The sequence below is a fragment of the Plectropomus leopardus genome, chromosome 3 (genome assembly GCF_008729295.1).
Source record: "Plectropomus leopardus isolate mb chromosome 3, YSFRI_Pleo_2.0, whole genome shotgun sequence".
NCBI classification, from domain to species: Eukaryota; Metazoa; Chordata; class Actinopteri; order Perciformes; family Serranidae; genus Plectropomus; species Plectropomus leopardus.
In genome coordinates this window covers 15,739,305-15,752,990 of record NC_056465.1, presented here as the reverse complement: position 1 = coordinate 15,752,990, position 13,686 = coordinate 15,739,305, and the positions used below count along the sequence as shown (strand labels likewise).

Sequence of the window (13,686 nt, the reverse complement as noted above, 5' to 3'; positions counted from 1 at the left end):
CCTAAAGACAAATATTCCTGAATGGGAAGAGATGTATGACATCATGATAACATCATACATAACTTTTGGGAACACAGCACAACATCTGTGAAATGGCAAAGATCCCAGACAAGAGACTAAATGAGAACAAACGGACGACAACAGCTGTCTGTGAACATCTGACCAAAACCAGTCACAGCAGCGACCGGGGGGAGATGAAAGTCATTGAGCAGGAGTCAGTGAACAGCAGCAGAAAGACAAAAAGACCATTTACATCTGACGCCAGATACCGTCTTTGAACAGTGACAGGTTACAGTCTCTCCGTCACATCTGACCACCTTTTAACTCATACCATACTTCTGATAACAAATGAGAAACTCCATCCTCTGAGGGGGACAGTGTGATGTGGTTGAAAGCTCAGGTAAAAGTGGCCTTTAGTTATAATATTTTAAATTGGCAGGCAAAAATCTTTCCAGTCTTCAGCAGGTGAACAACGGAGTTCACTTTGGACACCGTGAGTGAGTATGATCTGTGATTAACCTGTTGAAACCTGAAACCTCGACGTTAATTTTCTTGTGCTGCATTCAGATGCCTTTCAGAGGCATTAAACCTTTGAAATGTGAGCAAATTGGTTTAATTTCTTTCATAAGAATGGGAAAAGAGGCAATCAGCAACTCGACATGAAATATCCTGCAATTTTTTTTTAAATCATTTTTTAACCAAGCATTTTTTCAGGTCACTTCCTGTTTTTGTTCTTTTACTTTTCAGTTCTCTCTTTCTTTTTTGTTGCTAAATTCCAGTAATTTTCTTGTAACTTTTTATTGATTTCTTGCTAATTTTTGGGTTGTTTTTTGTTAAGTTGCTCATTGCATTCTTTCCATGTTTTGAAAGAAATCAAGCCAATCTGCTCAGATGTCAAGGGGTTAAATTATCTTTTGCTGTGATTATCAATTCTTTTTTTAAAAGATAAAACCAAAAAAGTTTTTCAAAGTTTTTTCTGTCACTCTACTCAATCAAAGAGGAGAAACTCCAGCAACATCTACAGTTTAATTAAGTTAATTGTCAGACCACTCAAAATAAACCTGCTATATAAGTTTTGACCTCTTCAGACTGTTTTCCTTCTCTACGCACCTTAACAGTCAGTGAAATTGAGCCAGAAATCTTTTCTGTGTTTCTACAGTAGCTTACTCTATAACTCAGCCTCTTTTCTTCACATCATCTGCCAGTGCTGAGGGGAAATACTCAAATCAAAGGATATAACTCAATTTATTGCATAAACACTTTTTGACAGAATATGTATTACTCTTGAGATTGGCTGCTGAGACGGTGAAGTTGTGCAGAATTTATTGCAGAAAGAAGCAACAATGGCCCTAACTGAACCCATCACATTAATATCACTGAGATACAGGATACACTAGGCAAGAGAAGCCTGTGACAGTAAAGCCTAACCAGCTGCAGCAGCATAATGAGCCCACTGATACCGTCAGCTGGTACTCATAGCTGACGTATACTCACTGTGAGCCAGAACTAATGTGACTTTTTCGTTTACATTACGTTGCAACATGCTGGCAGCTCACAGTGACCTTTGACCTCATGTAGAGGGAGCCATGCGTCACGTAGCAGTGTGTTGACATATGGGCCAAGGCCCTGACTGCTGGCCAACCTGCTCTGACACCACCAAAGGTCACATCTCATGTCTAAACTGTTGGGAGGGACACGTTGTATGCAGATAGCACAAAAAGTCAAACAATACCTGCATGGAGACGACATGAGTTAAACTGACATTTAGATCAAATGCTGGACTTCAATATAACATCACATCACATCAGTCTCTGGTATCCTGATGTTTCTGTCTCACAAGAGGCACAAAAAACACTGAACACTGATTAAACTCATTTTATAATTTTGTTCAAAGCTGGAATGCCGGATTTTTATATATAAATGAACGTCTGTTACATTCAAGCTCAAATAAGTTCACACAATGCTGATTAAGCCTGTTGCCAGCAGGGGAAGCTCTTTTAGTTTCACAGTATCCGAGAGGTTTGGTGTCTGAAGCGACTGCATTGTGGTGGAGCACTAGAGGCGATTTTACGTCAACCAGCAAGAGCGAAAGGTGAAAGAGACTTTTTGTTGGTTTGTTTTTTCAATGCTTCATCTTTATGCATGTACTTCTGAGGTTTTCTTCTGATAGTAGGTATGTTGACAGTTTGGAATAAATATGGAGAGACCATTGTGAGCGAGCAACATCTGGGATTATGCCAGAAAGCAAAGAGGAAGATTCTGAGAAACGTTCTCAGCACTCTTGGAGGTGGTGGAGAGGCGAGTTCACCTACAAGCGTACGTTGTTAGCACTCATCAACAGTGTTTATGTAATCACTTTGATTAATTCTCCTGTTAAAAGCAGAGATGTATCCCAGTGTTTCATGTGCTCATAGTTGTAGAGAGTCAGAGTAAGTTGTGAGTTATTCTGCTTTCAAAAAAAAGCTAAGAGCCCTAAAGTAATTTCACCAGTATGATTTAAGGTTTCTGTGGCTTCGGGCTCTGAGAATGTTATTGCCCCGAAAAGGGTTTCCATTCATATCTAAGTCATGAAGAATGAGCACAATACATCACACAGGAAAGAGCTTGAGCAGCTGACTGCAGTTGTCAGCTACAGCTGAAAACATTCATATCAACACGACCGTGTTTGCAGTTCTAGTATACTGCTTTGTCCTATTCACCACTTCCTGCAGCTTCGTCAAAGTCAGTTAACTCTTTGAAACCTGAGCAATATTGGCTGGGTTTAAAAACATCATGCTTTAAAAACAATAATTAAAATGATAATAATAAAATAATTTTAAATATGTAATGAGGATAACTAGTTATCAATATTTTTTTAGTTTTTCCCTAGCCTTTCTTTTTTTCCAAGTTGCCTATTGCCTTTTTCCTCATGTTTTCATTAGTACTTGCACCAATTTGCTCAGGATTTAATGTTTAAATACTTGTGAAAGGTGTCTGAAAGCAGCAAAAGAAAAGTGATGTTGCACCAGATTTCCTCTTAAATCCAGTCTGCTACTGCCTTCCAGAAATATCACACCAGAGCTTTAATTCATAGTATTAAGTTAATCTAATACTTCAAACAAACTGAAGAACTTTTAATGGGGTCAACAACTTTATTCTATCACAGTTGAGGATAAACCAACCTGTGCTAAAATAGTGGCAAGGGTCCTTAAAATACAAATGTTTTATTTCTATATTTTATTTTATATTGGTGATTGGTTTGGGTGATTCCATTAACTCAGTCATTATGTGCTGCTTCTCGTGAGGATGCTGAGAAACTTTGGTGACATTTACATTCTCATTGTTATTACTGATACAGGATTGATGAGCTGTTAGCTCTCCTCACTGTATGAGTCAACATCTGGTTGACATCAGTGACTTGTGTTGGGAGGTAAAACTTGATGAGCAAGACTGACATCAGTCCTCCTCATCACATCACCCTTTTAAACCCAGAGACATTGTTTTTCTTGTACTGCTTTCAAATGCCTTCTTACAAGTATTTAAACCTTCGAAGCCTGAGCAAATTGGTGCGGTTTCTTTAAAAAAAAAAAAAACACGGGGAAAAGGCAATGAGTAACTTTGAAAGAAATGTTTCACAAATTGTAAGAAATTTGTACATTTATAAAATTATTTTTTAAAAAGTAGGGGAAAATGTCAAGGGGAAAAAAGAAAAAAACTAAGGTAAAAAAACTTTTATATACTTTTATAATTATCATAATTACATATGTAAAATGTTACAGAATTATAAAACATTTTAAACACTTCTTCGAGTCTTGTTGCCTTTTTGGTTTTTTTACTTTCTTTTTCATGTTTTGTTTTGTTTTTTTTTACTGATTTTCAGGTAACTGTCTTGTTCTTTTTACAAATTTCTTGTTATTTTTCTGGGTAATTTTTTCCCTCCTTCCTTATCATCTTCTTCCCATGGTTTTGAAAGAAATCAAGTCAACTTGCTCAGATTTCAAAGGGTTAAGTTACAGATGAAAGGAGCAATAATGATACAGACAAAACTGAAATGGCCGATTTTGATAAAATCCTTCATGAATATTTAGCAATACCAAATTTAATAACTTGAAGTAAATGTATGTTATTGTTAGCAAATCAACTGACAAATCAAAAGTACTGTAATCTGCAAGTAAAAATTGCATATGTAAAGTAACAAAACAGGACACTATGGGCTGTGACAGAGCAGGACAAGACAGAAAGTTAAAGGACAGGAAGTTAAAGACAGAATATGACACTATGACAAACTGAGTAGTAACTATATCAGACAGTTAGAAGAGCAGAGGTGGCTGAGACCTCACAGATGCCATTTCACACACAATGAACTCCTGTGCCAGCATATTCAGCAATATAGAAGCTAAATATCTGCACTGACAGACACAAATCTCTGTTTGCCAAAACTAACTGTACAACCTCTAACTGACAAAGTGAAGCGAGGACGATGAAAGCAGCATGTTTCCATGTTGGAATTAATGGAAACTACACAGGGCACAGCGTTAAAGGGATTTGGACAATTATAAAGTGCACTCTACTTTTCTCCACTGCTTTTTGAGTGTGTTATTACACACATGTGGTTGATGCATCAGGGCTATAAATACGCCCAACTCTGCGTTCATTAGCATTCTTCCTTTGAACATTTTTTTATTGGTGGGCTGACATTATAAAGACACTTTGATCCCCCTCCTCGCCCAACAAGGCTGATGTCGTCATGGCTTTCTGAAAGGCCGACTGCAAAATTAGTCACATTTCCTCCTGTGACCCTTAAGGCAGCAGCCACTTAAGTATACTCATGTGGTGCGAAAGAAATTTATGCGTGTTGTGTATAGTAATGCAATGATCACTGAGTGAACTATGTTAGTTCTAGTCTGTCATCAAATGCCTAAAAACTGCATTAAAATGACAACTATTACCATCATTGATTATTATTATTTTTTTTAGTATATATGTTTTTTCTTTCATGGTTTTATCCTAAAACATTTAACTGGGAACATTTAATATCTGCCACTTCAGTTTTGTATTCATTTACTTTCTGTTATTACTAATAAATGCCCCCTTACCCTCAGCCTTCTGACTGTGTCTGCACATATGTTCAGGTTCAGTAATTGATAATATATTAAACGATGATTTGGGATTTTTGATGTGGGGCTGTATGTGATACTTATGTATAGTGAAGATATTACATACAGTTGATGGCGGTTGGCGTGCTCCCAATTTGCAGAAACAGACAGGGTGCGCACCCCACAACTTAGCAACACCATGGAGTATAGAGGGGATAATATCAAAACATATTTTAGCCACTTTAAAAAACGCCTGCCGAAAAACACAGTATCTGTCTAAGTGGACGCTGTATTAAGAGTGTTTTTGATGTGATGTTTTGTTTCAGTCGGATTGCATCATAGTCACTAACAGCACTTTCTGACCCAAACAGCTGACCAGTGGCGGATGAGAAATGTAATGCCAAAGGAAAAGGCAATGTGAGGCTGAGGTAAAGCAGCGAAAATTCTCTAAATACGGCGTCCACGTAGACTGATATTGATTTTTTTAGGTAAGCCTTTTTTAAAGTGGTTAAAATACATTTTGATATCACCCCATCTGTTTCTGCAAACCCGGGAATGTGCCGACCACCAGCTAATGTATGTAATAGGCTACACTGACTATACATAAGTATCTCATACAGCCCCACTTCATATATCCCAAACTACCCCTTTAAATACTGTCAAGGGACTCAACCTTCACTTAATATACACAAACACAGACACAAATTAATTTTGCCAGCTTGCAAGATGTGTTATGATTATCTAATGAAATCTTCCGACCATCAGGAAAAAGATATCACAGTAGCACAGGCAAAAGATAAATTAAGGATGGTGTGATGATACTTCAGGGTTCAATTAAAATATACCCATACACCATTAAGTACACAGAGGTCAATTTAAACTCTGAGTAGACCAAACTCATTGTAATGTGAGTCACGCACAAATGATAGGACTATCATTAAAATAGAAATGTAACATACAGAGTAACAATTAAATATTATGAGTCTTGAACATTACAGAAACATCTTTAAGGAAAAATTTATGAAAATTGCTCTGACACACCTGGAAAGAAGATCACTGCAGCAATACTACTGTACAATAATGCTGTAGAAGTCAGATACTACTATGATCGATAGTACTGAGTACTATCAAGTAGTACTGAGTACTGAGTCACCCTCACACAACACAGACCCCTGCAGTGACACAGTAAAAAATATAGTCACAATTATAACATATGACTAACCAGCCAACATGGTCATGATAATAAACTCAAAGTTGAGTAAAAATTTTAAAATATAATAAGAGCTGTTTTAAAATAATACTTTTCATGTAGATGGCCTAATGTACAAAATGATTCAGTAGAAAAAAATGGACACTTAAAGCCTCCCTGACTTTAAGTCAGTCACTGACTTTAAGTTTATATATATATATATATATATATATATATATATATATATATATATATATATATATATATATATATATATATATATATATATATATATACACATACATACATACACATATATGCCACTATAAATGTCACATTAATTTTCTGCATGGCTAAAGGATTGGATTCCAATATATTTAGGATTTTTGTGATCTTGTGAGCACCCCTGCTTACAGCAATATTATTACAAAGAAAACTATTCATCATTATAAAACACAATAACTCACTAATGAGTCATGACAATAACAGTATATAAGACTTCTATGTCATTATTATTACTACGGTAATATTATTGTGATTTCACCATAATTCATTGTCAGGTAGTGTGTTTGTCAGCTAAAAAAAAAATGCGAAACGGTTAAAAAAGAGAACAGACAGCAGTGTGTTTAAAACTGTGCAACTGCAACATCTGGATTAAAACCACATCTGGCCTACCGCCTGCGTTTCTGCACAATGTCGATGGGCCGGTTGACAGCGCACGGCGAGCCGCAGATATTCCCATTCCTCACTTTGAAGTAGCGATCCTGGACTGAAGGAGCCAGATACACACAGTTAGTCGGTAAACTCATGTTTGTGGTTGTTTTTAACTCCCTTTTACTTTGTTCTGCACTAATCCTCCTCTTCCTCTTCCTCCGCGCGCTCCTCTACTCCTCGGCTCTTGTGCGCTCTCTCCTCTTCCTCCACACCACACCAGGTTTCCATTGAGCCGCAGACAGACGGAGGAAAGCCCTCCTCGGTGTATTTCAGCAGCATGCCTCCAGTCCGGGAACAAGTCGAGGGTGAAAAGGAGGAAGGGGGATCAAAGCAAAGTGGGCTTTAAAGAGTCATTTCCTCAGCGCTGTTGTTGTATGTGGTTTGGAGAGCTGAACGCGGTGAACTAAAGCTGTTGGTTTCAAATCATTGAAGAGTTCAGTGCCTTTAACTTAAGCGCTCTCTCTCCTCTCTGGAGTTACACTCCTCCCTCCTTCCCTCCTTCTGTCTCTCTATGGCTGTCTCTGTCTTCTCCGGCACATGGACTACTGAGGCTTTAAAAAAGACATGAACTATGTGTGAGTGCATGTGCAAAATGTGTGTGTGTGTGTGTGTGTGTGTGTGTGTGTGTGTGTGTGTGTGTGTGTGTGCGCGCGCGTGTGTGTGAGAGTGAGAGAGAGAAAGAGGAGGGTCTGTGGTCGTAGTAGTTGCATCACGTGTATGCGAGTGTGTAGAGTGAGTTTGTGCAATGAATGTGTGTGTGTGTGTGTGTGTGTGGTAATGTATATGCACAGTATGTGGTAAACCTGCGGTGAATGTATGCTGTGTGAGTCTCAGAGACCAGCATCACTAAACAGGGAGGCTCTATGAGGCAGTGTGGCAGCTTCCTGTGGATATTTTAACTGTTAACAGGCTCAGCTCTCTGTCTCTCTCACACACTCTCACACTCTCACACACACACACACACACACACACACACACACACACACACACACACACAGCATCGGCTTAATAAATAATTTCTGGTCAGGACAAAAACAAACAATAAAGCTTTTTCCTAGGTAAATGATCACAAACAAATCCTTCATCACAATTTAAACCTTTGAAATCCTGAGAAAACTGTTTTGATTTCTTTAAAAAATATGGGATGAAGGCAATATGCAACGAAAGAATAACGACCCAAAAATAAGCAAAAACAAAAAAAAGTAAAAAGTTACAAGAAATTACCTGAAAATATATAATGATAATAATCATAAAAAAAACATTTTCCCTATTTCTTTTATGATTTTCTAAAAATTTTCTCTTTCCCTCTTTGCCTCTGTTTTTTTTTTTCAAAAGTAATGTTCATGTCGATTTCTGTTCATATTTTACCAATTTCTTACTTAATGCGTTTTGTTCGTGTTTTTGAAAGAAATCAAACTAATCTGCTCAGGTTTTAAAGGTTTAAATGCTTGTGAAAAGCATGTGAATGCAGCACATGAAAACTGAGGTTAACGTTCTAATAATCCATGAACTTCCATGGTTTTATATTATTCTATATATTTATTATAAATGCTTTCAGAACTGCACCATATACAGCAGAGCAATTCACAGGACGACTTTGAGCTCCGACCCACAGCGTGCTCCAGCAGAAGAGCACCTGTCAGTCTTTAGGGAGCGATGGACTTAATGGACCTAATGATCTCACCAGCTAACCGTCTCGCTGCTGTCGACATCGCAGACAAATATTTGTCTTTTAAGAAACAGGGAAGGCAGCCGAATCAGACATGTTGGCAGGCACATGAAAGAGGAGGTGGAGTGCGTGCAGATTGAAAATGTTAGACGTTTAAAAAATCTGACTTGGCCCATCAGAAGAAGTGACATGGTGAGGATGTGGAGGCAGAATCAGATGTTTTGCCGTCAGCTGTTTTCTCAGCCTGCTGAAGTTGATCAAGTTCATCTGAAAGCTGCTGCCTGAACTCTTTCTCCACTCCAGCTGGAAATTAAAAAGGGTGTAGTTTTTGTACATTTAATACATAGCTCTTTTCTACAAGACTTGCTTCAATTTGATTTATGCATGCTTTTGCAACTAAAATCTGCTGTTGGTCAGTTTTTATACCAGCAGGCAGATCTTAGATCATACCAGCTGTGCTTCCACACTGAGTGAGGTCAGCTGTTTGGAAATATGAATACAAATTCAAGGCAATCAGGCAAAGATTCCTCAGCATTTAAGGACACAAAAGAGGCTCACTTGCTGGTTCAAATTTAATTCAGGGAACGTTATACTGTGTACGAATTGTTGGTTAGATGGTCACATAGCTGCAGAACGCCATCCACCCCATACACAACTTACTGACACTAAACTGTCACTCCATCTTCAATTTAAATTAGGAATTAACACCATTGGTTTCTGGTTGGACAATATGACCACAAACAACTCCTTTTCTAATATAAGTCGACTCTATCATTTTATGACATCACACAATCTTTTAAACTGCAGTGTTTACCCTAAACTACTTGTTGTGTGTGACTGTATTCATTCAAACTGACCCTTATCTCACCCTAAGTGGAACCAGGGTCAGACTCATTTTCCCTCTCTAACCACAAAGAGACTGGTACAATGTCCATAACACTGTGAATGCTGCACCAATGCATTAGCATGCCATTCATAAACAAGATCCCAAGACACTTAAACATCTTCACTTGCAGGGAGCAACTTCCTCCCAACCTAAAGGAGTAATCCACAGTTTGTTGGCCTCAAAGGTGCAGACCTTTATATGAACAACTTCACACTCAGCTGTAAACTGCCCCTGCACATGCTGTCAGTCACGGTTCAATGGAGCCAGCAGAACTAAGGCTGGGTACCGAATGAGCTTGGGCGGTATTATGGTGCACCAGGGTATGAAGAAACCCCGAAGGTATGTTTTATAATACCGTCACAAATACAGACTCTTTCTATTAAAACGCAATGTGTGGTGTGCACAACATGCACCACCAGAGCTCAGTCTTTGGTCTGTTCTGGTGGAGCAGCGTGGCACGCTCAAGTTACAGGACTAAATCCAAGTCAAATTGCCTTAGTAATAAGCAATATGACACTTTGATTAATATTTATATCATATATACCAGCTGAGCTACTGGGCGCCCCATCTTTTAAGTGTTAACGTCTCCAGTCTGATCTCGAGAGCACAACTGACAGCTACGTGGTTTGTTTACATTAAGTGACAGAGGTGCATATTTAATGGAGTCAGTGTGGACAGAGAGCTGCGGTGTTACGCGATGCTACGTGATAGACACTTGCTTTGTGTTGGGATACAGGGTCCTTTTGTTCCACTCAGGACTGACTGCTGAATCATATGAGTCTCCTGGTAAAATTCAGTATACCAGTCTGGTCTGGTGTTTGGCTTAATATCAAACTTAGCAGTTTGAAAATTTTTAAACCAGGTGTCAACTTAAATGTGACCGGTAACCAAACCTATAAGCAGTGCCAAATGTCTCCAATACCCCATATTCCTGCAGCACCCAAAACAAGACACACCCAGAGGAAACAGTGACAAAGCTCCTCCAAATTCCACACAGCACATTTAGACTGCTATTCCTTCTCCTTGAGTCTTGCAAGAGCAATAAGCTGACACCCTCTCACAACCAGGACAGAGTCAGCATGACCCCTACAGACTCTCAAATTCTCAAGTGATAGCTCATGGAGGCTGAGCAGTATGATTACCCCAGTAGTTGGAGCAAACCCTCCAGGCCACCAAGGGCATCTGCCTCCTCCTGTCACCTGTCCAGTGCACTGAATGCTTTCACTATTGACCGTATTCACCTGTGCTTTCGGGTGGTTGCACACTGTGATGATCATCCACTGTGTTTTTTGGCAAAGCACATGGACCCATGTTTCCCTACTCTCAGAGAGGGACTCTCTTTCCCAATGACATTGATTCATAAAGGTTATTGGTTTGCCTTCCTGCATGTGACTTTGCCTTTGGGTGGAGTTACTGTTGTCACAACACATGCAATCCCCTCCACCCTGATAAGATGATTTATGCAAATCTGACGATCAAATTTCTGTCTTGCAAACTTTCACGGATCCTGCTGACTTTAGTTTAAAATCATGGATCAAACAATAGTTAAATTGGACAGGACTAAACACACAAAGACAGACAAAGCATGGACTTACAATACTTCACTTGCATTGAAAAAAAAACAGCCAGAACTTTTTTTTTGTATTGTGTTTTTCATGTGGTGATTCCCAGTACCACATTGAGCAATTTACCTTTTTGACTTAGTCAAACTAAACTGACACCCTGTACCCCTTCCACCAATGCTCTCTTCCCTGCCTGTGCAACGTGCTTGTGAAACATGTTGGCCCTTGAAACAGATGCCGGGGTGGAGGTTTGCTGAGAATGAGGTGTTTGTGAGGCCGCTGTGTAACCGAATCCAGCAGCCAAATGACTTCTACAGTCCAGCTGGCTGCTGGCTCCTATGACAACATAACGTCTGGTAATGAGAATAAGCTGTCATGCATGTGTTTGCACAAGTGTGTTTGGGAGCGTGTGAGACTGTACCAAGTTCCCACTGATATACAGAATAAAAGTTATATTGACCTTTAATCAAAATACTACATATGTATTACATATGTCTGTCTGCTGATGATATGCTAGTTTTAGTAATTAACCCTTTGAAATCTGGCTCTATATCAGTTTTCTTGTGCTGCATTCAGACACCTTTAACAAGCTATTTGATCTGAGCAAATGGGTTTGATTTCTTTCGAAAAATGAGGGGAAAAAGGCATTGGCATAAAACTGGGCAAGAACTGTTTCACATATTGCGAAATAAATAAAAACGTGACAAGAAAATTACCTAAAAATTGTTTTTTGTTGTTGCTTTTTATTTTTAAAAAACAAAAAAGTGTATATATATATATATATATATATATATATATATATATATATACATATTACAGAAAAAATAAAAATATGTAATAAAACATATAAAATAAATATTTTTTGTCAGTAATTTTGCTGGGTTATTTTCATGTTTGTTGTTTTTTTTTTTTTAACTTTTCTTTTTGCTTATTTCCAGCTTATTTTTTGTAACCTTTTCTTCATTTTTTGATAACTTTTGTGCACGTCTTGTTCAGTTGCTGGTTGCCTTCTCCTTATGTTCTGAAAGTAATAAAACTAATTTGCTCACATTATAAAGGTGTTTTCACAAATAGTCCTTTTTAAGTGAACCAAACTTAGTCCTCAAAGCTTGTTTATGTATGTGTTTTCTACACTTTAAAACCCTGCAATACACAACTTCCACAACACAGACAGTTTGATTGTTGCTAAAACATAACAATCCGTTGCAGCCTCCATTCCAGCAGACTTAAATAAGGTCATGTGGCTTCAGGCTCTTGGCCTCATTCTTCGTTTTTTAAAAACAGGAAGGTTACAGTATAGTCATATTAGTTTATATGGTCTTCTATAAGATTGACTGTGCTCTCTGCCAGACTTGCTCTCTTTATTTCCCCTGGTTAATAAACACCACATCCACATTACAACATCTGCACAATAACACCAACAAACTCGACAGACTGCACTGCTTGTGTCCATTTTTAAGTACAATGAAGATGTGCTATACTGGAAGTTTCCTGTCATTAAAAATGATACATATCCTGTTTTTTTCATGTCTAAATAAAAGTATTTAGTTTTAATAAATAACTTTATCAAGCTTAGTTTATCAAACCTAAAAATGTGTGTGAAATTGTCCATCCATTCCATCTATTAGCTATAACCGCTTTCCCTTTTAGAGGGTTGCCGGGGGCTGGAATCGATCCCAGCTCAGTTAATAACAGTGAGTCTTTCTTTTCAGTTGTGTTTCACAGTAGTGTTGTCACCATACTGAAATTTCTAACCTAACCTTGATAGAATACCTTGAAAAATATGGAGAATCAATATGGCTTTGTATGGCACTGGGAAAATTCAACATTTAGAGCATCCAAGTTAAATTTCTTATGTGGAGATAAATAAAACAGGGCTATAAAATGACAACAACACCTTTCTTTTCTTAGTTAGTGGCAAAGAAACAGCAGAATGACTGCAGCAAATATGAACAATAATCCAAACTTCTGCTTGTGGTAGTGCATGTGATCAAAAGCCTCTGAGATTCATTCAAAATGAAATAAAGTACAAGTGAAAAAAAAAAACACTAAGCTGTTAAAGCCTGTATGCAACCAGAGCAAATTAGACAAGGAAGTGGGGCTATTGGGGAACATCTGTCAACTCATTTTTGGAGAAAATAGAAAACAAGAAGGAATTCATTATGCACTCATAAATCAATATTTTTGATGACACTAGAGTGATTTAATTCTCCATTTAAAGACAGTAATGCGACCCTGATCAGGGATGGTGTTTGTGGCTATGTCTAAGTCTGCATGTTTGTGTTGCATTAACAGAGAATTAAAAGAAAGACTGGCACCCCCTTGTGGAGAAATTTTTGAACTGATAACCTCAAACCATACAGTCTGCAGGATCTTTGTGCAACTACTGTGTCAGACTTCAATGGTTAACGTTCCCTAAAGCAGAAAGGGGGAGTTGATCAGAAAGCTGCTGGAAATAAAATAATAAAATAAAAAAAATCTGCATTCATGCTATATGGCCCTAATGTTTTCACGACTTTTTGCAGGATATTTTTGCAATGATCATATTCTTGATCATATGACAAAATACTGAAAAAAATTATATATATATA

At 38.0% G+C, this 13,686-nt stretch overlaps 1 protein-coding gene across 5 annotated transcripts in view; it reads right to left on the bottom strand.

The window, feature by feature from the left end:
- Nucleotides 1-13,686, bottom strand: part of LOC121965149 (cAMP-specific 3',5'-cyclic phosphodiesterase 4D-like) — a 118,115-nt gene that overhangs the window by 35,867 nt on the left and 68,562 nt on the right. Inside the window, exon 1 of one of the 5 annotated variants that reach the window (XM_042515331.1) lies at nt 6,940-7,507. The exons of the other annotated variants lie outside the window; for them this stretch is intronic. Coding sequence (XP_042371265.1) covers nt 6,940-7,073 — 134 coding nt within the window. The 5' untranslated portion in view covers nt 7,074-7,507. Of the gene's footprint in view, nt 1-6,939; nt 7,508-13,686 lie in introns of those variants that run through there. 5 annotated transcript variants of the gene reach the window in all.